Below are 20,619 nucleotides of genomic sequence, written 5' to 3'. Positions count from 1 at the left end.
TAAAACAAGCTTACACATTCTTGGTTCGGTCTTTACGTATTTCTTTTAACATGAACACGAAAAACATGTGAACAATATTTTAGTATGAAAGAATGTAAACACACACATCTGAACATGGAACATCTTCTCATGCTTTACATGCAACGAATACACTGGGTTCATGCCCCCGACACGACATGTTCATGCAACACACAGACAATATAACATAGACTGCTGTTAGCTGTGTCTTCAACAATGTATATTTTAATCTGCTAGGCAATGTTTAACGAAAAACGAATGCAACTTGAACTTTGATTAGGCTATGGAAGTTTAACTATTAGGGCATCCTGACAATACCTGTCATCCGCTTCTAAACTAGAGAGGCTAGCACATGTTCAAATATACTGAGGGAACATTACCTTCAAAACAAACTTAAGATCCCAAATTTATCGTTTTGCTTTCACTCAAGGTTCTACAAATCGGCAGCATTTCATTTCAGATTTGTAGAAAAGCCGCTCCCATTCAGACTACTTCTTTCCAGTGTATCGCTGCAAGAACAAATGGGGACAGCATAATAATTAGTTTCCGATCATGGTAAGGAATGACTCACCGTGTACTTATGAGGGCCAACCAAAAAGATGGGGAGAAAGAATGAGAATATATTTACTCACCCTTTTTCCGATATCAAATGGAACATATTTGTATTTGATCATGTGTAGGATCTGCCTTTTCATTGTGAGGACAAACAGAACAATCCAGTAGCATAGCAGTATTGGCCAGAAAACAGGTACGTCCAGCAGAGAAATAAAGGTCATGATAAATGCAATAACGAATGCCTTTGTGATGGAATACCTAAAAAACATTGAACACATTCATTTTCCATGATAATAAAAAGGTCGTACACAACATCCTTGCAGAACTCTCCGAGATTTTACAGCAAGTGTGATATTAAGAATTAGAGACTATTCAACTTCATTGCTGCTTTTCATTTTGTGAGGTGAGCCAGTTTAGTCATGAAACTAGGTATTGAACCAGTCGGCTGGTATAATTCCAATACACATGAATCAGATGGCAGCACGAAATCTGAAATTCACGTATTGATTTATGCTAACTGATACTCCAAGGGATAAACACCCTGTTGACTCAGTCACTCAAGGAATTTAATAACACAAATAACCTCATGCCTATAACTCTATAAGCCGTACCGATACTTCAACTGCAAAACCATCCTTCAGTAGTTAAGAATTACTCCTGAGATATTATTCAAACACAGTTTTCTACCATTACAGTAAAACCCATGAAAACCCTTCTGTAAAGAGGGAAATATATGGTTTTCATACATTTCTACGTAAGTTGAACCAAATACACACGAAAAATAGCACGCAGATATGGCATAATTAGAAGACACTCGAAGCATTTATTACTACTACAAGATACATTCACATATCCTTTAACATGCCCAACATATGGAAAGGGGGGTTTCCATCAAAATGAAGAAAACCCCAAACATAATAAATCACACCGGACCACACAATACTATTGTTTAGATACCATCATTGCACATATGAAGCAAAAGAATGAATGAAACTTACCAGAACTTAAACTCGGGAAGGCGGCGAACAAAAGGCTTAAACTCATCAGAACCACTTGTTGGCAATGAAGCCCCATCCAAGGCCTCAAGCTCCGGGTCAACCTTGGGCGAGAAGAAACCGATCAAGAGATTCAAAACGTAGATCCCCAGACCATAGGAGACAACATAGAACCCCTGAACATAGTACACACGCAGAATGTAAATCATAGCCAAAACTAGGGTTCCTAGCCATCTATTCACAGTGTGAGGCGTTGACCGATCCAAATAGTACTGGAATGCTCTCGCAAAATTGCTCCGCCATTGGGCCAGTGGCGCCGCTGCTGCTCCGCCCTCACTTCCAATTCCCTCCATCTAATTCGGATTCTACCAAAAAATTGCAACAAAAATTACTCTCTTTTTCATTTTTGGAAACTGACCTAACTAATCAAGCTACTTCGTTTGCTCAACATAGAATAGCATAACTGAGGGAAAAAAAATGTATGAATCGAAATTTTCTATCCCATTTTCTCGGGAAACAAACAGGGGGCTACAGATTATTCTTGTGCATAAATGAGTGAACAAATTAAATTAATTAACTGCGGACTAAGATAAATCAAGCACAGATGAAAGTAGGATCTTCGAGAGAGGAAATTACCAGGCGATTGAGTTAGGGTTTCGATGAAGCGGACGAAACGAGAAAGACGATGAATTTACGACTGCTGCCACTCCGCGATTTGATCTTGTGGTCTCTTTTAGTTCATAAAGATCTGGGAGGTCTCTTACCCGCGTCCAGCTTCGTGGGCAGGCCTAATAACGGGCCGGGTCAAACAAGCCCAATTTAACCCAATGAGGCCTAGGCTCACGTAATAGGGCTTTCAAAATAATGAAAATTCATCTTTTTTCTCTCTTTCAAACGGTATTTTGGAAGACGAATTTGAACAACAGAATTCGAGTAAAGGAGTAAACGCTCTAAAAGTTTGAGCTACAAGCTCTTTATGAAATTATCGAATTCATCTATACTAAGCATTTAGCATCATAGTAATTAAAGACAAGAATACAAACGAGTGTTGTAAATAAATGATCTTCCCATAGTGACGGATCGAGGAAATGTTTGTGTTGGAGGCAAGATGTAGCCCAAGTTCACACCATTTTGTCCTCCATACTCTACTGTAATCATCTTAGGAATTTTGATCAACAAGTTGGCCCTATAACAGCCATAAAAACTCATCATCAAGAGCGAAAACACACAAGTATAGTATTATTCACTCGCTCTTATGTAGATCCGTCAACGCAACCAACCTAAATTCCATTTTTAAGTTAACAATGACATGTGCAAATGGGACCAAACGTCGTCCTTATTAACATTTTTATGGTCATGCCAAAAAAAAAATTGTTTGACTGATTTGACTGATTTGATGTCACCAATCTTCGTAGTATGGCAGCCACTCGAAAGGGATAGAAGAGGAATATACCGATGAAAATTGGAGGGTTGAAAATATGAAATAATAAAACTGGGAATATTCCTAGTTTATGGATTAAGGAAAACTAATGAAAAATATTTGAAAATTTTACGTTTTAACGATAAGGACAAAATAAAGGGTAAAATGAATAGTACCATGATTGACTAAAATGTTATTCAAACTTAGTATAAAAATGTGATTTTTTTAAGTGAACAGTACAATGAACTTTTCATTAAAATTCCCTATAAATTATGATAAATGACAGAAATGTTATTCAAACTTAAATGCTAAAAAAAACTCCTATTTGCAGTTATTGAATCAAATTTCAAATGTTCAAATTGATTGATTAGGTGGATTTGATGGAAATGATGATCCTTTCCCGACAAAATGCTAAATACTTTGCGCCAAAGTTGCTGACCTGGGAACTAATTTCCTGACGCGTAACCGAAATATCAGCCGTCTGATTGACTCCTTTACAATCCAACGGCTCCCATTGACATTTTGACTGACCGCTGCAAGAAGTTGACAAAAAGCGTCTTCGTCCTCCTCCTTATAAATTAAGCTCACAGCTCTCACGGTACCTTTCCAATTTTCTCGCACAAATTCTAGAATCCATTTTTTCTGCTGCTCTGCAACTGTAAGTTCTTCTCCTCCCTTTCCAGTGGCCTCTGCAATGGTTGACTTCGTCTCCTCTCTCTCTCTGTGTCTTTGATTAACGGTTTAGTTTATGGATTGTACGCTCTGTTTTGTGTTAAACTGAAGAAAATTAGATGAAGATTCTTGATTACCTGATTTATTTTAATGGGGTTTTGGATTTGGAACCGTAATTGTTGGCATGTGGGTTTCTTTCTCTGGGTCTGTTTTGAGTGTGCAATTTGCATGAACACTTCAGCTTCTTGGTTCTTTGGTTAATCTTGATGATCATCGTGTAATTGTTGTGTGATTATGTTTTTTCTTGATTCGATTTCTTTCATTTCTGTGATTTTAATCGGAGGTAATCTGTTGCATGCGATGAGTATATTATTTGAGTGAAAATTTTCAATCCCATCATTTATAGAGGAAATCTCCAATTTTAGTTGCCCCCTTGATGTTGACAGAAAACCCATTTGTGTTATTAACAGATCATATTTCTGCTCTTATTAGTCCTTTGCCATGTTTTCGACTCGGTGAAATTAACTGTGTTTGTGTAATTGGTTAGTGGGTGAATATGATTTGTTCAAGAAGATGATGTGGTTATGTTGTTTTTGTCTTCTTTCTGTTTTCAAGGTTAGTGGAAAGGGTGAACATGGCTAACAATGATGCAGAAGGGAGTGGAAAGAAGTCGGGGTCTTCTCACGTTAAACTCAATGAAAGAATCCTTTCTTCAATGTCAAGGAGATCTGTTGCTGCTCATCCCTGGCATGACTTAGAGATTGGTAAAATTTGTTGGCTTTTTGACATTTAATATTAAAATTCTCTCTAATTTTGATCGCCTGAGCATTTCTTTAAGTCAGCAAAGTTAGTTGGACTCTCGTGCAACACCGCGTAAGAAAGTGACGTGCCACGTGTTAGGTGTTACTTTAGTGTGTGTGGAGTAGTAGTAGCAGAGAGTGAGGTGAGGACATGTGCATTGTGCATGAATGTAAGCAGCTAAGATAAGCTTAGATTCCGTTGTGTGTGTGAGTATTGCACTTCAGTGTGTTGTGCATGAGAGACTGTTATTCAAGAGTTCAACTGTGTGAGTAAAATTTGACATATACTTTACATGTTTGGTTAATAATGCTTGATGTTTTTGTCTACGCAGGACCTGGTGCACCAGCAGTTTTCAACTGTGTGAGTCATTGTTTCTAACTTTCTGTTAGTCTTTTTATTGTTCTGATCTTTTAGTAAAGGACCCTTCAACAAATCCAACATGTAAGTCATGGATGTGTTGCATGTGAATTGCCGTGCATGAGACCTTTTAGAATAGATTGTGTAATGCTTCTATCAGTGGATGATGACTTGCATAATCTTCCCCACTTATTTAAACGTAAATGAAAAAAGTTGTATATTTAGCTCAAGATTCTGTTACAACACTTGCGTACGATTCTAAATGATCATTTCTGTGGTAGGTTGTTGAAATTGGCAAAGGCAGCAAGGTTAAGTATGAGCTCGACAAGACAACTGGCCTTATAGTAGTAAGACACTTCCTCTTCTTTCCTAAATGATAATCTGTTGCCGCTTTAGTGAACCATGCTTATTCACTACAGTTGGAGAAATTTAAACAAGGGCTCTATATATTTACCGTTGGTTCGTTTACATTCGTATCAGTGTTTGCTAGGGTATTGGCATCTATTGTGAAACTGATGCCTTTCATGGAGGACACTAATGCATGAGGCTCTTTAACGCAGGTTGACCGTGTGCTTTACTCATCGGTTGTTTACCCGCACAACTATGGTTTCATCCCACGAACAATCTGTGAGGATAGTGATCCAATGGATGTCCTAGTACTGATGCAGGTAATGTCATTTGGACACATAATCCTCTCCACAATGATATAACAGCTGATTTTGTATGTTTGACTGAACTTGTTAATGATCATTTAGGAGCCCGTGATACCTGGTTCTTTCCTTCGTGCTCGCGCTATTGGATTAATGCCCATGATTGATCAAGTAAGAAGGCCTTTTTCTATCTCATGTTTGACTAGAATAATGGAGCATGAATTATTGAACCTTTGGGAATAGATATGATCTTGACATCAATCTTGAGGGGAATTCAGGGTTTAAATCTGGATCAATGTGGTTAAAGTTTTTAATGTGACAAGCGAAGGAAGTGTTGTTTATTTTACTGCTGTTTTCATTTGGCAATCAGAATCTCATAATTTATTCTCTGTATAGTTTCATCTCATAGCGATCTGTTTTCATACATCCAGAAGTGAGTGTAGCTATCGATAACATGAGTTCTATTGCAGGGTGAAAAGGATGACAAGATTATTGCAGTATGTGCTGATGACCCTGAGTTCCGCCATATCACTGACCTCAAGGAGCTTCCTCCACATCGCCTTGCAGAAATTCGTCGGTTCTTTGAGGACTGTATCCTATTATCACATTGCTTGCACTCCCTTAAATTGAAGCAGTTGGGAGTCTTGGGACTCCACAGTTATGAATTACCTTAACTAGATACTTAATCTATTAAAAAACTTCGTCTCTTTGCAATATGAACTGGTTTTTGCTGTATGCCCTTAACTCTTATGTCACGATAGACAAAAAGAATGAGAACAAGGAAGTTGAGGTTGAAGACTTTCTACCGGCTGAGGCTGCCATCGAGGCCATCAGATACTCCATGTGAGATAAACTTTAGTTCCTCTCTTTTCACGGTCGCCTATGATTATTGCAAATAGAACGTAAACATTTCATTGCTATATTGTTTTCTTAATATGATGTCCCGTGTTGCAGGAACCTGTATGCATCTTACATCGTGGAGAGCTTGAGGCAGTAGGCTAACCTGGACGCTTTGTAATTAGCGAAATGGCTGGAGCGATTTAGTAATACCTGAAACTATCACTCTATTTCTCTGGGTTTGAATTGGTGGGTTCTTATGCTGTACTTTTGATCATACGTCTCATCTACGTGTTGAATAATGTTTTGTGGATGGTTAGATAGGTTTCCATTAGTGAGAAAACAGCGAATGAATGCTGTTTTTACCCAGGAGAAAGATATTGAAAGGTTCAAATAATTTCATGCAACTTTGGATGCAAAGTTTTACATTTCCAAGTGATTGAATCCAACAATTTGAGTTGTATCTACAATGTTTTACTGTGTTTTAAGTACCCGAAAACAAAAGAAAACGTTTTGGTATTATGGTACAAAACCAAGAGGGCTGAAAATCTATCTAGTGTTGGTAACTTGGACATGTATTTATTGCCTGTGAACCTGGGTCACGAGCCTTGACCCTCGGACCGGGATCCGGGATCCATGCTCGGATGCCCGGCCCGACTATTGTCAATACCGGCATGAGTATTTTTACGATTTCTCTCTTGAACATGTACCGTACTACGGTCTTTTGTCCTTTAAACTTTTATTTCTGAAAATTTCCGTCATGAACTAATATAAAGATCTCATTTTCCCCTATTACATGTTTACTCACATTCCGTTTAATTTTTCGTCCAAAACCCCAAGGGGTTGGTTTTAGAAAGCGAGCAAAGAGTTGGAGCCTCTAATTCAAGTTCGAACTTCTACGGATATATTCTTTCGGGCTATTGATTTTTGTTTTGGTATAACGTTTGATCTAAGGGCCAAAAGTACGTTATCGCCTCATGTGATAGCAAGAGAATATGAATTATTCTATCACCAATATTTTGTTGGATGCCTCTTATGTAAAAAATAAATATATAAACAAGCTCAAGGGAAATGGACTAAGGTATACGTAGGGGTGGGCATAAAAACCGTCAAACCGGAAAACCGAATCGAACCATGACAAAAAAAACATAAAAAAACGCATTGACCAAAAAAGTCAGAACTGGAACAAAAACCGAACCGAACCGTTTCAAATGGTTCCGGTTTTGGTTTAGAAATATTAAAAACCGGAGGAACCGGACCGAACCGCTTTTAATATAAATTATTGTTTTATTATTATTTTTATTAAATAAGACATTTTTCCAAGAAGACCCTATGCATAGGGGTGGGTTCAAAAAACCGAAAACCGAAATAAACCGAAAATCAAACCAAACCGAAACCGAAAAAACCGAACCGAATGAAAAAACCGAACCGAACCGAATTCTTTTGGTTCGGTTCGGTTTTAGTGATCTAGAAACCGAACCAAACCGAACCGAACCGAATTAATTAAATTAATTTTTTTATTTAATTATTTGTTTTGGGTATTATTTTCTAAACCCAATTTTAAGTTAAAATGTGCTAAACCCAATGTGTTGCCAAACTTTAAGCTCAAAATATTAAAAAAAGGCCTATAAAAACTCTAAACACTAACCTATTATTTCTCCCCCATATAAGGTTTCAAAACCAAACCTCCTCCTGAAGTACCTACATCCATCTCCATAGCACTGTCTACTTCAGCCTCAGCTTTCTTTTCCAAATCTACTCTCATATAACATATAACATAATCCATAAACATTTATTTCGAGTAGATTACTTGCGTAATTTGTGATGGAAAAGAATCGAACACACACTAAATAAATCCACCCACGCATTACTTTTACTAATCAAGTTGTCAACATGTAGTTACAAGCAAACAACCCTGATCTTTGAACAACATCATACAATTTAACTTTTCTAAGTCATTTGTACGATTTTGTATTGTGAGGTTGTTAGTTTGGACTTTGAAAGACTTGATTGATGATTTTAGTTCAACTTTAAATGTTTATTTTCATTGTCTTTGATTCTAGTTAGAATGTTTATGTTATAATTGTGTTGGAGATGTTAAAATTTTAAATTTCAATGTCTTTCATTTTTTGAAAAAAAAACAAAACAAAAAACCGAAACCGAATCAAAACCGAACCGAAAAAAAATCGAACCGAAAAAAAAAGAACCGAACCGAAATTTCGATTTGGTTTCGGTTTTGGCAAAAAACCTAACCGATTTGAACCGAACCCACCCCTACCTGTGCATAAGCGCAATATTTTTTTTCACCTCTCCCCCTCCTTTGTTGTAATATGACTTTTCTCCCCCTACATTATTTTTCTCCATTCTTTTCCAGTATATTGTGCATTATGTACATTATAGTTTTAGTTTAAGATCTACACTTTGGTCTTGATATGAGCATTTTTATCTTTTGATTTATATTTATATGCACACTTTCTATCTTTTGGTCACAAATCTTGTAAATCTAGTAGTGGGAACTCAAATTTACTTGAATTTGTGGTTGAAATATGTGTTTGGTATTAGAAGTAGAAAATTAGAAAAAACATATATATAATTTTGGTTAGAATCGTAAACCGACATGAACCGAACATGAACCGTCATGAACCGAACCGTACGATTTTAGTAATAAATTTAAGAGGAACCGCACCGAATCGAACCGTTGAAATTTTCCGATTCCGGTTCCATTTTGAAGGTGGAACCAGGTCGAACCGGACAGTGCCCACCCCTAGGTATTAGTATTATACTTTTAACTGACAGATCACATACGATACCGTAGGGAAGCTGTAGACAATAACGAACAAAACAAGATCCATGTGGGCAGCGAAACGGTGAGCATTGGTTCCGAGGGAGTGGGGGAGTCCAGCAACCCCTTTGCTCGCCAACATTTCCAAACCATTTGTCAGCAGCAGCGCTCTCTTCCTCAAACCTCTCAAACTCTCAAACTCTCAAACTGAATGCTTTGCTCCGCCACTCACAGCTGAGACCGCGACTGAGACCGATACGCGCCGCTGCATACACCTTCCCCTGAAAACTCACGCTTTACGAAACCCTCCAATCTCCGACGACGATGGGGACCCTGGGCAGAGCAATCTACACCGTTGGATTCTGGATCCGCGAGACCGGCCAAGCCATTGACCGCCTCGGTTCCCGCCTCCAAGGCAACTACTACTTCCAAGAACAGCGTACGCCCCCAATTCTTCTCCTTCGTCTCTCAATTCCTCCAAACCCTACCTCACACATATCACTCAAACCTGATTCTGTGGCTTTGTTTATGGAATATTGAATCGAATTTTGAGATCTGCGGAGGTTGGATTTTGCTTGATTGTGTTGTGATTGTTTTGATCAGTTTCGCGGCATCGGACGCTGATGAACGTGTTCGACAAAGCTCCGGTGGTCGATAAGGAGGCGTTTGTGGCACCCAGTGCGTCGATCATAGGCCAAGTTCAGGTGGGCCGAGGCTCCTCCATTTGGTACGGTTGCGTTTTGAGAGGTCAGCATTTCTGTGAATTTGATCATTATATTTTGGTTGTTAGCAAAGTTGATTAAGATAACTTTAAGTTTTAACTCCTAAAGTAGGATAATTTTGTTTTGAGAATCTATTTGTGTGAAAAATTAGGCCAATTTGTTGTTGCAATTACAAGTGTAATCACGAACCTTGATTTATTTACTCCGATTGTTGTTTTCGGGTGTGAAGGCGATGTTAACAGCATCAGCATTGGGTCTGGGACCAACATTCAAGACAATTCCCTTGTTCATGTGGCAAAATCTAACTTGAGTGGCAAGGTTTTGCCTACCATTATCGGAGACAATGTCACTGTAGGTGAGTTACATGTGATTGTGTTTCCGGTGATGTGGTTGCTGCTTTAGGATCTGATGCTGGGGTTGTGGTTTTTGATTCGAACCGTGCAGGCCACAGTGCTGTCTTGCATGGATGTACTGTGGAGGATGAGGCATTTGTAGGCATGGCTGCAACCTTGCTCGATGGGGTTTATGTCGAGAAACACGCCATGGTTGCTGCCGGAGCTCTTGTAAGGCAGAACACAAGGATCCCCTGTGGAGAGGTATGTCAAAACTCTCTTTATTGGCGTGGAATGTGACAATTCCGTATCGAGTTAAACCAGTTTCTTGATTTCACAAACTCTTAGTACAAAGTTCACGTAGGAAGTTATCAAGTGACTCAGTGTGAGCTGCCAACTTTTAAACTGAATGTAGCTCTTTTTGTTAATCATTTTTAACGACCAACCTGAATTTTTCAAACTGGTTGTTTACTGAATGTTTAATAACAGGTATGGGGAGGGAACCCAGCAAAGTTCCTGAGGAAGCTCACAGAAGATGAGATGGCCTTCATCTCCCAGTCAGCCTTAAACTATTCCAACTTGGCTCAGGTTCATGCAGCTGAAAATGCAAAGCCCCTCGATGAGATAGAGTTTGAGAAGGCGCTGCGAAAGAAGTTTGGACGCCGTGATGAGGAATATGACTCTATGTTGGGTGTCACTCGTGAGACACCGGCAGAGATTACTCTTCCTGATAACGTATTGCCACCTAAGTCTGCCTAAGCAAGTACGACTATTAATGATGTTGGTAAGGGTACCACCTCTTGAGATTTAGCGTAAGTGAGTATTTTGTTTATGTGCGGATTTATGGCGAATGGCTGCTTTACATTTCGAATAATTTTTGGGGCCGGCTGAAGTGTGAAGGTCAAAACATGAAATATATCTCTAGCATATGGCTCTGCCCGTCCTTTCTGATTGATCAGCAACTTTCTCTTCTGTTTTTGAGAAGAAAAAGAAAACTGCTGTAATGGAACGTTTCGATGTTCTTAAGGCATCTTGGAAGGTCTCTTAGATTTGTAGTTTAGAGGTTGATTGCTTTTATATATGCGTTATGAAAATAAAGGAAGTGAAATCAGGCATCGGAGCCTGCTAATACTTTTTGTTTTGTTGTATCTTTTGAATAATATTGCATTCAATCCCCATCTTTTCCTGATTTAGTTGTGGCCTTAGAAAAATTTTCCGTTGTGCCGAGAACAGAACAGCAAGTGTCATAATACAATTAGTTGAAATTTTTTTTTTTTATAAGTTTCCAACCAATTGTATTGTTACAGGTGTACAGAGCTGGGTTATTAGCATGGTGAAAATTTTCTCGTGGCCTTAATAAGAATCATTAACAGTTTTGAAACTTGAATTTATAATAATAAAAATGGGGTGTGTTATTCACACCCTTTCTTATTTTTCACACTTGTTAATTTTTGTTATTTCATCTTGTTCAATTCATCTGATTCGACAGTAAAAAATTAGAAGGGTGTATGAAAGTAAAAAAAAGTGTGGATGTCACACCCTTTAAAAGTAATTGTTCTCATATTTAAGGTGTGCAATCGTAGATTTTGCTTCGCTACGCCTTAAATCAATCAAGAATACATTATCCATTTCGGTTGTGCGAGATGGAGAATGTGAGTCATGTAGGCAAAGTATTTCGGATTTGACAAATTTCTAGCAGAGTTAGATCTTTAAAAGTGAAAAAGAAACTAGACGGGTTATGATCATCGTGCAACATTTTAGGATGAGAAGCTGAGAACGTAGAATGAGAAGACCCGACAGAAAAGATAATGTCCAGTGGCCATGTTGCGAGAAGCGTTATAGAGACGAAAGGACTGGTTAAGGAAGTCGGAAGTAGCTGGGTTACTGATTCGCGCTGCCATGAACACGTCACCAGGCTCTCTGTATGAGAAACCAAGACAAGTAAGAGAACATCTTTTGTTATGGATGCTAAGCTGGCGAAGGGCCGAACCCACCATTGTAATCATTGAGGTAAAGTTGCAGATGGCCGTCGAGCTTGCCAGTTCGAGTATTCAGTTCATCCAGAAATTCAACGCCAAAAGAAAAAACTAATGAATTGAAATTCAGGAACATTGCATTGAAATACCCTCAATGTTAACAGGTTAGAACCTCCATTGGACATACCGAGAAATGCAGTGGAATTTCTTCATTCTGATTTAGCCTTCACGTCGACCTTGTCCTCCTGGACTGGTGGAACGACGACCCTAAATGTCCATATTGCCAGCAGAGTTGCCTCCATCGGGGCGAGCCAGTAAACCATGATATGCTCCTTCGTGAAATGGTCGCCACGAGCGTAAGCCCATCCCATCACCTGCAAAAGTCAGTAAGGTTCAGGTATAGTGCATTCAAGTTACGTAAGTTAAATCTCAGAAACGCCTGTAGGTACTTACAGAAGCCGGGTTCATACAACCGCCAGTCAGATCAGAGCCGAGAATATGAAGAGTTAACTTGGAAACGCTCGAGATCCAAGTCTTCGTGAAGAAACTCCCGGGGATTTTTCTGGCAAGCCCAAGCGAGACGGTAACAATCGCAAATGTCAGCAACCCTTCTGTGAGCGCACCTCGATGGAGGTCAACGTTCAAGCGAGGACCATGACCTACTTCAGGAAAGGCCGCGATTATGAGCCAAACGCCAGCAATAGAGCCGATAACCTGATGAGAGGTAAACGAAGATAAATGAGTGATGTCGGAGAAACTACATGGTCATCGCTGTAAGATACACAAGTAACAAAATCGAAAGAACTAGCAAAAAATGCCATCTTCATTCTGCTTAGAGAATTCACATTCGGTTCCTTCTTCGTGTCCTCGAATAAATCGGACTTAAGGAAGAAGTATCTCCCCCACTAGGCCGCAACAACGGGTACTAATCCGTCATAGGGCGGCGGTGGGGGAAGGGCTAGGTAGCACAAAACAACCTCCTAGGAGCAAAATCTTACAACGACCGAAGACTCTAGCGAAGGGAGCAAGGGTATTGAAACAGGGTTACCCAAACTTCTACGTTAAATTTGTCAAAGACAAGACAAACAAGAACTAAAGAACAAGAAGCTTGGAATTCAAATTTCAAAACAACCTCCAAGAAACAATATAATTTGTTCGTTTATCACATAAATAATGAAACCATTATGTCACAAATGCCCAAATTAGAATTCGGTTTTTTAGCTAAAATAGTATCTGAGATTTAAAATCAATAGAATTGGTTTTTGAATTTGCCCACCATTAATCATTTTGGTTGTGCAAAATCTCCGCTAAATAAGAAAAAAATGATAAAAAATATGCTTAATTTTTGCAAGTCATTTTGGTTTGTTTATTAAATTGAGGATATTTTTCTGTTAAATATTTTAGTCAAAATTGTTCCTGGGATTAGCATAACTTTTTACTTAGAATTGACTCTTAAGTTTAGTTACCAAAAATCATTTTGATTATTTCGTAAAAAAATCTCAATTAAATAAGAAAAAAATAATAAAAATACCCTTAGTGTTTGCAAATTATTATGATGTATCAGTTATGCTAATGGCGGGCCATTTTAGATAAAAAGCTCGGAGTTCGACATCCAATCAACCAAAAAGAAAAAGAAAAAGCAATCGACTTTCCATTAAATATTCCGTCATTTTCATCAAAATTCTGTCTCAATCCAAACAAACGACCAAACAAGTGAAAGGGGGTCACCTGAGCAGGGATTCTGGCACCAACAGTGAAAAGGAAGCGGCTGAAATCCCCAGTAATTGCGCCGGACAACACGGTCAAAGGATTGTAGGTGCCGCCGTTGGTAACCTTTCCCAGCAACGCGAAGAAGAACATGTTCACAATCGAAAGGGCGCACTTGATAATCTCACCGCCAGGTCCGTGACCAAACCCCAGAATGCTGAACACGTAGATCTTGATCAAGACCCCCGACCATACCCACATGAACGAGATTATCATATCCGACACGAGCAAACCAATCCTCCCCATGTCTGCTGCGCAGCAATCTGGACAGTCGGTCGGTCAGCGGGGCCGGGAGGACGATGGCGGCGGAAACTGCCCTTTGAGAATTTGAAGGAAGACGATTGGCTTACTTTGACCGGAAATAAAAATATAAAAAATGTCCTTGGGACGACGTTGATGTGTGCTTTTTTTTTTTTTTGGTCAATAATTGATGTGTATTTTTGAAAGACAAGGTGAGAGGACAAGACGAACTTTCGCTGTTTTTGTCGAGAAAAAATTCATTCTGACGGACGGGATACGAATAGTTCATCATGTGTTTAAATTGTGAAAAATTTTATTTTTTAAATTATTAATTTTTGAACATATAAATTCTTTCATCTATATAATAATATGTGGTGTATTATTTTATTTGCCGATCATATTAAAAAATCTCTCGTTTCTGTTGGTAGCAGATTCTCTGTCTTTTTCTTTTGTCGGATTGTGGAATTTTTTTGTTTTATGCTTAAATTACGAGCCCACAGTAACGGGCCTTTTTTGGGGATAAGATTTAGGCTGAAATCTGGATTATACGTAGGTTTTTCTTATATTTTGGGCTTTAGATTTCAGCCCGTGTGTTCGTATTTCTTTTTTTATACAACAATATATTTACACTAAGGATCTAAGAGAACAAATTGATATTGAACTTTTCGTTTATGAGATTCAAATTTAAAATTATCATCTACAAGTAAAGAGAAATATCACTAAACCGTAATACTAAGTTGCTCTGTGTGTTCATATCTTAATTACCAGTTTATTTATCCAAGTGCAAAACCACTAGGGGCGTTTGTTGCGCCGGATTAGCTTCAAGGACTAAGCTTGATTGGCTTAGACTAGACTAAGCTGGACTAACTTAGTGAAACATTTGGTGCAGTGTTGGACTAAGAAGCTGGATAATAACAAATTCTAATATTATATTATTTAATATATAAATTATTAATATTTTATTATGATATAGGTGACGGGAGATGACGAGGAGTCTATCGGGAGCGGTCGTTGAGCATGACGAGGACGAGAGCGGATAGTCTTAGCTAGTCCCATGGTTATTGGGGGGTCTCGCTAAGACCTCTTAGTGAAGGGTTTTGCCCATGCTAGTCCCCTTTAGTCTCATTAATGTTAGTCCCAGCATGGAACAAACACGGTATTGGACTAACAGCTAGTCTAGTTCAGTCCAGTCCCACTTAGTGAGGGCGAACAAACACCCCCCTAGTCTCTTAGTTTTAGACTTTTAGTGGGAGTTGTCTTGATATGTATAATGTTCAACTCACTTGTTTGCGAGAATGATATATAGTTTTTGTGAGTTCAACACAGATCTAGTTGCGGTTGGCCTTGTTGTTGTGGCACACTGGTTGGAGTGTATTAATCTTTATGAATACCCTGTCGTTAAAGGATGAGATCACATTACCAATTTAGTGACTAAGTACTTATACGATCCCTCGATCTTGAATTTTATATTAAGGGTTGGAAAAAAAAAAACACTAAAAATACATCAACTTACTATTCAGCACTAGTATTAAATTCTATTACGCAAAATATATCACGAGGAATCTTATGCTCCCTCCACTCCAGGGGGGTCCACTTAGTTAGATTCAGAATCTTGGTGACGTGGAAATATTTGTGGTAGTGGTAGAAACTATATAGTATATGCTCAATGTGTCACGTTCTTCAAGCAATGTGGTTGTGGTTGGGTTATGGACCACTTCTCCTAACTCCCTCTGCAGCCATTTGTCTGGTCACGTGTCACGTTTCAATATCTTATACAAAAGCTTTACTATATAAATAATTAAATTAATGTCTCCCCTTCTCTGTTCTTTCTCTCTAAAAATCCAAACCAATAGAAAAGCGTGGAAGCTTCCTTCCTTGGAAAAGGAATATTTTTGCTCATTGCATTTAAGTGGTAGTAATACTCATTTTGGATGAGTTATTGAGATTTGTGTCTGATACAGATATCAAAATTTTAACTCATATAACGGTTATAAAAAGGTGGTGCATTAAAATATTCTCTTGTTTGGGACAAAATTGCAGAACAACCATTTAGTACTTATAAGTGGAAAGAGATATTCTCCGGATCCCTTCCACCTAATTCATCAAGTCCGAGGATCTGGACCATTAAAATTTGATATAACGACTAAATTTATTATAATTTTTAAAGTGAGTCCATGTTTGTAGCCGTTGGATCAAATTTTAATGGTCTGAATCCCCGAACTTAGTGGATTAGGAGGAAGGGATCTAGAGATGATCCCTTTCCCTTACAAGTGTAAGTGATGATTTGACCGGGTGATTAGGATTTCGAGTTCAAACTTTCTTTCTTTTCTTTAGTATAGATTAGTATAGCATATTGATTGTAATATAAAAATATTAATACTCACCAATTCAAAAAAAATTCAACATTTTTCTAATAGTAATCTTTTCAACAACATTACTTGTGGATATAAGTGTTTTTTTTTAGAGAAACAGTTAATCGGGGCATATATCCGACTTGAATCCGCGAATTACTAAAAAAATGCTCAATTGAGAGTGGTAGTTGTTTCCACTAATACCGAAAGAAGTTTCAAGTTTAACTCGTTACAGTGGCACAATTTTGTTTGTAAAAGGAATTGAATCCTCTCCTAAGCAGGAGATCAGGATCTTGATATCCTGCTTAAGGGATGATCCAATTCCTTTGTAAAACAAATGTTTGGAAACATCTTGTCGTTTAATCCAATTTGTTCAAACAAGAAATGGTCCACCTAGATATTTCTTTATGTGCAAGCCAAGAAATCGTTCACGTAAAGTAAAAAACTTGAGAAAGAAGACAATAGTTTAGTATTTTAAAGCGACTCGGATTACTTGAAGCATGGGTTAGTCAGAGGTTGGATGTCGTCACTATAAACAAAGACTGACGACTACAACACGACCAAATCAAATCAAACATTTTATGTTATTGCTTTTTTAAGCACGCACTGCACATTGCCTTCAGCTTGCAGTTTCAGGTATCTTCTTGTTCTTACTATTGTAATCTACTTTCACTTAGTAGAATAATTTTACATTCTTGTTCTGTATTAATTTATTTAAGGCATTTTAGTTAGATCGTAATACTAAGTTGCTCGGTGCGTTCTTATCTTATTTACCAGTTTATTTATCCAAGTGCAAAACCACTAGTCTCTTCGTTTTAGTGGTAGTTGTCTTGATATTTTAAATGTTCAACTCACTTGTTTGCGATAATGATATATAGTTTTTGTGAATTCAACACATATCTAGTTGCGGTTGGCCTTGTTATTGTGGCACATTGATTTGTTGGTGTGTATTAATCTTTATGAATATCCTGTCGTTGAAGAACACATTACCAAGCAATCTTAGATTTTATATCAAGAGTTGAGAAAAAAATATTAAATATACATTAGTTTATTATTTGACACTTATGTTAATTAGAATGTGAATAACTATACGTTAATTAATCACCAAGTAACCAAATTTTATTACGCAATATATATCACGAGGAATCTTATGCTCTCTCCACTCTAGGAGGGGTCCACTTAGTTAGATTAAGAATCTTGGTGACGTGGAAAATTTTGAGGTAGTGGTAGAAACTATATGCTCAATGTGTCACGTTCTTTACGCAATGTGGTTGTGGTTGGGTTATGGGCCACTTCTATTTACTCTCTCTGTGGCCATTTGTCTGGTCACGTGTCACGTTTCAATATCTTATACAAAAGATCTACTACATCTCTATTAATTAATTAAACATTCTTTGTTAATCACAAGATGATGAAAAGACTACTTAATCTTCTATTACACAAAAAATATGATGGGCAATAAATATAATGTAATTTCATATGTCTTAATTTTATTGTTTTTATTGAAGCCTCACCTACATATGATATTAAATTACCTCCAATATTAAAAAACAAAAAACAAAACCAAAAAAAAAAAAAAACTAAAAACAAAAACCTCTCACTCTCCTCACATTCTCTCTTTCCCTCTCTTATTCTCATTTTCTAAAAAAATGTGTTCATACATATAAAGTGTGTAGTCAAATGCTAATAAATAATTAAATTGATGTCTCCCTTTCTCTATAAAATCCAAACCAATAAAAAAGCGTGGAAGCTTCCTTCTTTGGAAAAGGGAATATTTTTTGCTCACTGCACTTAAGTGGTAGTAATACTCATTTTGGATGAGTTTAAATATTAAGATTTGTGTTTAACTATTATACAGATATAAAAAATTTAACTTGTTGATGCACAAAACCGGAGGTCTTGGAACAACGTAAATCCGACCGTGAATCTGCAAGAAAGTAAATAACACAAGATGTATTGTGGTTCACCCCAAGGTTTGGGCTACGTCCACACTGATATTGTATTTCTGAGAGGATTGTGAGGGAGAGAGTGTGAGGATCCTCATGGCCTAGGAATTGGCCTCTGGGGGTGAGAAGGCTTTTCTAATGAATAGAGTGAGCGGTCCTTTTATATAATAAGGGCTCCTCACTTATTACATATTTGCTCATCTATTTATTACTTAATTACATTTGAGTCTCCCGAGTATTTATACGATATCTAAATACAGAGGCCCTAAGTATGGTATAAACATAACTCATCCAACGGTTATAAAAGGGTGGTGCGTCAAAATATTCCCTTGTTTGTGACAGAATTGCGGAACAACCATTTAGTACTTACAAATGTAAGTGATGATTTGATCCAGTGATTAGGATTTCGAGTTCAAATTTTCTTTCTTTTCTTTAGTATAGAATAGTATAGCATATTGGTTGTACTACAAAAAAAATAATACTCACCAGTTCAAAAAAAATTTCAACGTGTTTCTAATAGTAATCCTTTGAACAATAGTACTTGTGCATGTAAGTGTTTTTTTAGATAAAACGGTTAATCGAGGCATATATCCAATTTGAATCCACAAATTACTAAAAGAATGTTCAATTAAGAGTGGTAGTTGTTTCCGCTATTAATGAAAGAAGTCTCAAGTTTGACTCACTATGGTGGCACAACTCTGTTTGTAAAATGTATGTTTTAAAAAAGGGTTAATCTCTGTTTACTACCTTGAAATTTCGTGGTTTTCAACATTTAGTACATGGAGTTTTTTTCATCCTAGAGTCATATCTCAAGTCTTAATTTTGGGACAATTTCATACATCCGTTAAATTTTTCGTTAGAAATTTTGTAACTGATGATGTGACGCCCACGTGGACAATAACTGAGTGCCACATGTCAATATTAAAAAATTTAAAAAAATACAAAAACAAAAACAAAAACACAACAAAAAACAAAAAAACCCAACCTTCCCTCACCCCCACACCCTTTCCCTTCCTTTTTCGATTCTGTAAATCCCAGCACCTTACCTAAATCCCACCCCACCCAAAATCCCATCTCCCTTAAACCACCCCTCGAAAAACTCCGACCCATCGGGAGGCGGCGGCAAGACGCGCACGAAGGCTGCAAAGGCCAGGTTGTGGTTACCGGTGAGGAATACGTGCTTTTGATTTGGTTTCCTAGAGGGTCAGGCCAAGCTAGGCCAGGTCATTGATGTTGTACAGGACCTCCACAAGTGTTTCAGCAAAGGGTCGAGCATTGATGATTGCTTCATGAGGCCTTCGAACCTTGGCAGCCGCCACGAGCTTAATGACTTCTGTGATTTTCTGGATATTTTTTATGGAATCGATTCGAACTCAGAGCTTACGCAGACCACAGTGGGTTGCTGAAGATCGAGAACGGAGATGTTGGGGTGAGAACGACGATGGGGATTGAAGCTTTACGAAAGCATCAAAATCTCTACAATCTGATTCACCATTGGAGATAGAACCAAATATGGGTATTTGCACGGTGCAGAGCTCAGATCCGTTCACAATAAGCTATTGTAGAAAAATGCTTGAGGTTTGGACTTGCAGGCGGCAGCGTTGGCCAACGTCCACAAGTTTTGGCAGAGGCTGGTGACCTCGGTGAGGATCAGGAATGAGAGAATGGCAGCTGCGCTGTGCAAGGTGACGTAGCGGCATGTGAGAAAGATGAAGAGTGTGATGAGGACAACGATGGGGGTGCTGTGGGCGAGGAGAACAGAGGCGTGGAATTGGAGAAGAGAGAAGAGAGAAGGGAGGGAAGGGGCAAGGGTTGCAGAAGAGAGGGGAGGGAGAGGGTGCAGGGGGTGAGTGACAAGTAGGATTTTCTTTTTTTTTTGGTGTGTTTTTGTATTTTTTTAATTTTTTAATATTTAATTGGGGCCATGTTGGCATGTGGCGCTCATTTACTGTCCATATGGGTATCACGTCATCAGTTAACAGAATTTCTAACGGAAAAATTAACAAATGTATGAAATTATCCCAAAATTAAGACTTGAAGTATAACTCTGGAATAAAAAAAAACTTAATGTATCAAATGTTGAAAACCACAAAATTTTAATATAGTAAATAGAGATTAACCCTTTAAAAAATCTTGTCGTTTAATACAATTTGCTCAAACAAGAAATGGTCCACCTAGATATTTCTTTATGTGCAAGC

General features: G+C 37.9%; 4 protein-coding genes across 6 annotated transcripts; 2 read left to right on the top strand and 2 right to left on the bottom strand.

The window, feature by feature from the left end:
• Window positions 1–109: 109 nt before the first annotated feature.
• Window positions 110–2,368, bottom strand: LOC126613661 (protein RER1B-like). Its single transcript, XM_050281246.1, has 4 exons — window positions 2,205–2,368; window positions 1,572–1,933; window positions 651–831; window positions 110–527 (listed from the first exon to the last, which is right to left on the bottom strand). Exons 2-4 carry the CDS (start codon window positions 1,919–1,921, stop codon window positions 507–509), a joined length of 552 nt encoding a protein of 183 aa, XP_050137203.1. The 5' UTR covers window positions 1,922–1,933; window positions 2,205–2,368; the 3' UTR covers window positions 110–506.
• A 1,145-nt stretch (window positions 2,369–3,513) lies between these two features.
• On the top strand, window positions 3,514–6,740 carry LOC126613660 (soluble inorganic pyrophosphatase 4-like). Its single transcript, XM_050281245.1, has 9 exons — window positions 3,514–3,646; window positions 4,276–4,424; window positions 4,793–4,821; window positions 5,100–5,165; window positions 5,379–5,486; window positions 5,574–5,639; window positions 5,939–6,059; window positions 6,230–6,311; window positions 6,423–6,740. The coding sequence occupies exons 2-9, from the start codon at window positions 4,295–4,297 to the stop codon at window positions 6,463–6,465; spliced, it is 645 nt and encodes a 214-aa protein (XP_050137202.1). The 5' UTR covers window positions 3,514–3,646; window positions 4,276–4,294; the 3' UTR covers window positions 6,466–6,740.
• Window positions 6,741–9,164: 2,424 nt separating this feature from the next.
• LOC126613658 (gamma carbonic anhydrase 1, mitochondrial) lies at window positions 9,165–11,334 on the top strand. Its single transcript, XM_050281241.1, has 5 exons — window positions 9,165–9,526; window positions 9,691–9,834; window positions 10,039–10,164; window positions 10,254–10,405; window positions 10,631–11,334. Exons 1-5 carry the CDS (start codon window positions 9,412–9,414, stop codon window positions 10,898–10,900), a joined length of 807 nt encoding a protein of 268 aa, XP_050137198.1. The 5' UTR covers window positions 9,165–9,411; the 3' UTR covers window positions 10,901–11,334.
• A 348-nt stretch (window positions 11,335–11,682) lies between these two features.
• LOC126613659 (probable aquaporin SIP2-1) lies at window positions 11,683–14,338 on the bottom strand. 3 transcript variants are annotated; one of them, XM_050281243.1, is made up of 4 exons: window positions 13,846–14,338; window positions 12,571–12,831; window positions 12,305–12,491; window positions 11,683–12,061 (listed from the first exon to the last, which is right to left on the bottom strand). In XM_050281243.1, the coding sequence occupies exons 1-3, from the start codon at window positions 14,128–14,130 to the stop codon at window positions 12,327–12,329; spliced, it is 711 nt and encodes a 236-aa protein (XP_050137200.1). In that variant the 5' UTR covers window positions 14,131–14,338; the 3' UTR covers window positions 11,683–12,061; window positions 12,305–12,326. The 3 variants fall into 3 exon arrangements, with proteins under 3 accessions (XP_050137200.1, XP_050137201.1, XP_050137199.1); XM_050281244.1 differs by lacking the exon at window positions 11,683–12,061 and adding an exon at window positions 12,084–12,175; XM_050281242.1 differs by lacking the exon at window positions 11,683–12,061 and having other exon boundaries at window positions 12,233–12,491; window positions 13,846–14,337.
• Window positions 14,339–20,619: the final 6,281 nt, after the last annotated feature.

This window comes from Malus sylvestris, chromosome 2, assembly GCF_916048215.2.
Source record: "Malus sylvestris chromosome 2, drMalSylv7.2, whole genome shotgun sequence".
NCBI classification, from domain to species: Eukaryota; Viridiplantae; Streptophyta; class Magnoliopsida; order Rosales; family Rosaceae; genus Malus; species Malus sylvestris.
This window is presented reverse-complemented; position numbering and strand designations above follow the sequence as displayed.

Coding starts and splice junctions, on each gene's coding strand:
- LOC126613659 (XM_050281243.1), bottom strand. CDS start 14,130: ATGGGGAGGATTGGTTTGCTCGTGTCGGATATGATAATCTCGTTCATG. Junction 12,832..13,845: donor GTGCCAGAATCCCTGCTCAG/GTGACCCCCTTT, acceptor ACCTCTCATCAG/GTTATCGGCTCTATTGCTGG. Junction 12,492..12,570: donor GTTGTATGAACCCGGCTTCT/GTAAGTACCTAC, acceptor TGACTTTTGCAG/GTGATGGGATGGGCTTACGC.
- LOC126613661 (XM_050281246.1), bottom strand. CDS start 1,921: ATGGAGGGAATTGGAAGTGAGGGCGGAGCAGCAGCGGCGCCACTGGCC. Junction 832..1,571: donor CTTCCCGAGTTTAAGTTCTG/GTAAGTTTCATT, acceptor AATGTTTTTTAG/GTATTCCATCACAAAGGCAT. Junction 528..650: donor CATTTGATATCGGAAAAAGG/GTGAGTAAATAT, acceptor TTGTTCTTGCAG/CGATACACTGGAAAGAAGTA.
- LOC126613658 (XM_050281241.1), top strand. CDS start 9,412: ATGGGGACCCTGGGCAGAGCAATCTACACCGTTGGATTCTGGATCCGC. Junction 9,527..9,690: donor CTACTACTTCCAAGAACAGC/GTACGCCCCCAA, acceptor TGTTTTGATCAG/TTTCGCGGCATCGGACGCTG. Junction 10,165..10,253: donor CGGAGACAATGTCACTGTAG/GTGAGTTACATG, acceptor CGAACCGTGCAG/GCCACAGTGCTGTCTTGCAT.
- LOC126613660 (XM_050281245.1), top strand. CDS start 4,295: ATGGCTAACAATGATGCAGAAGGGAGTGGAAAGAAGTCGGGGTCTTCT. Junction 5,166..5,378: donor AGACAACTGGCCTTATAGTA/GTAAGACACTTC, acceptor TCTTTAACGCAG/GTTGACCGTGTGCTTTACTC. Junction 6,312..6,422: donor GAGGCCATCAGATACTCCAT/GTGAGATAAACT, acceptor CCCGTGTTGCAG/GAACCTGTATGCATCTTACA.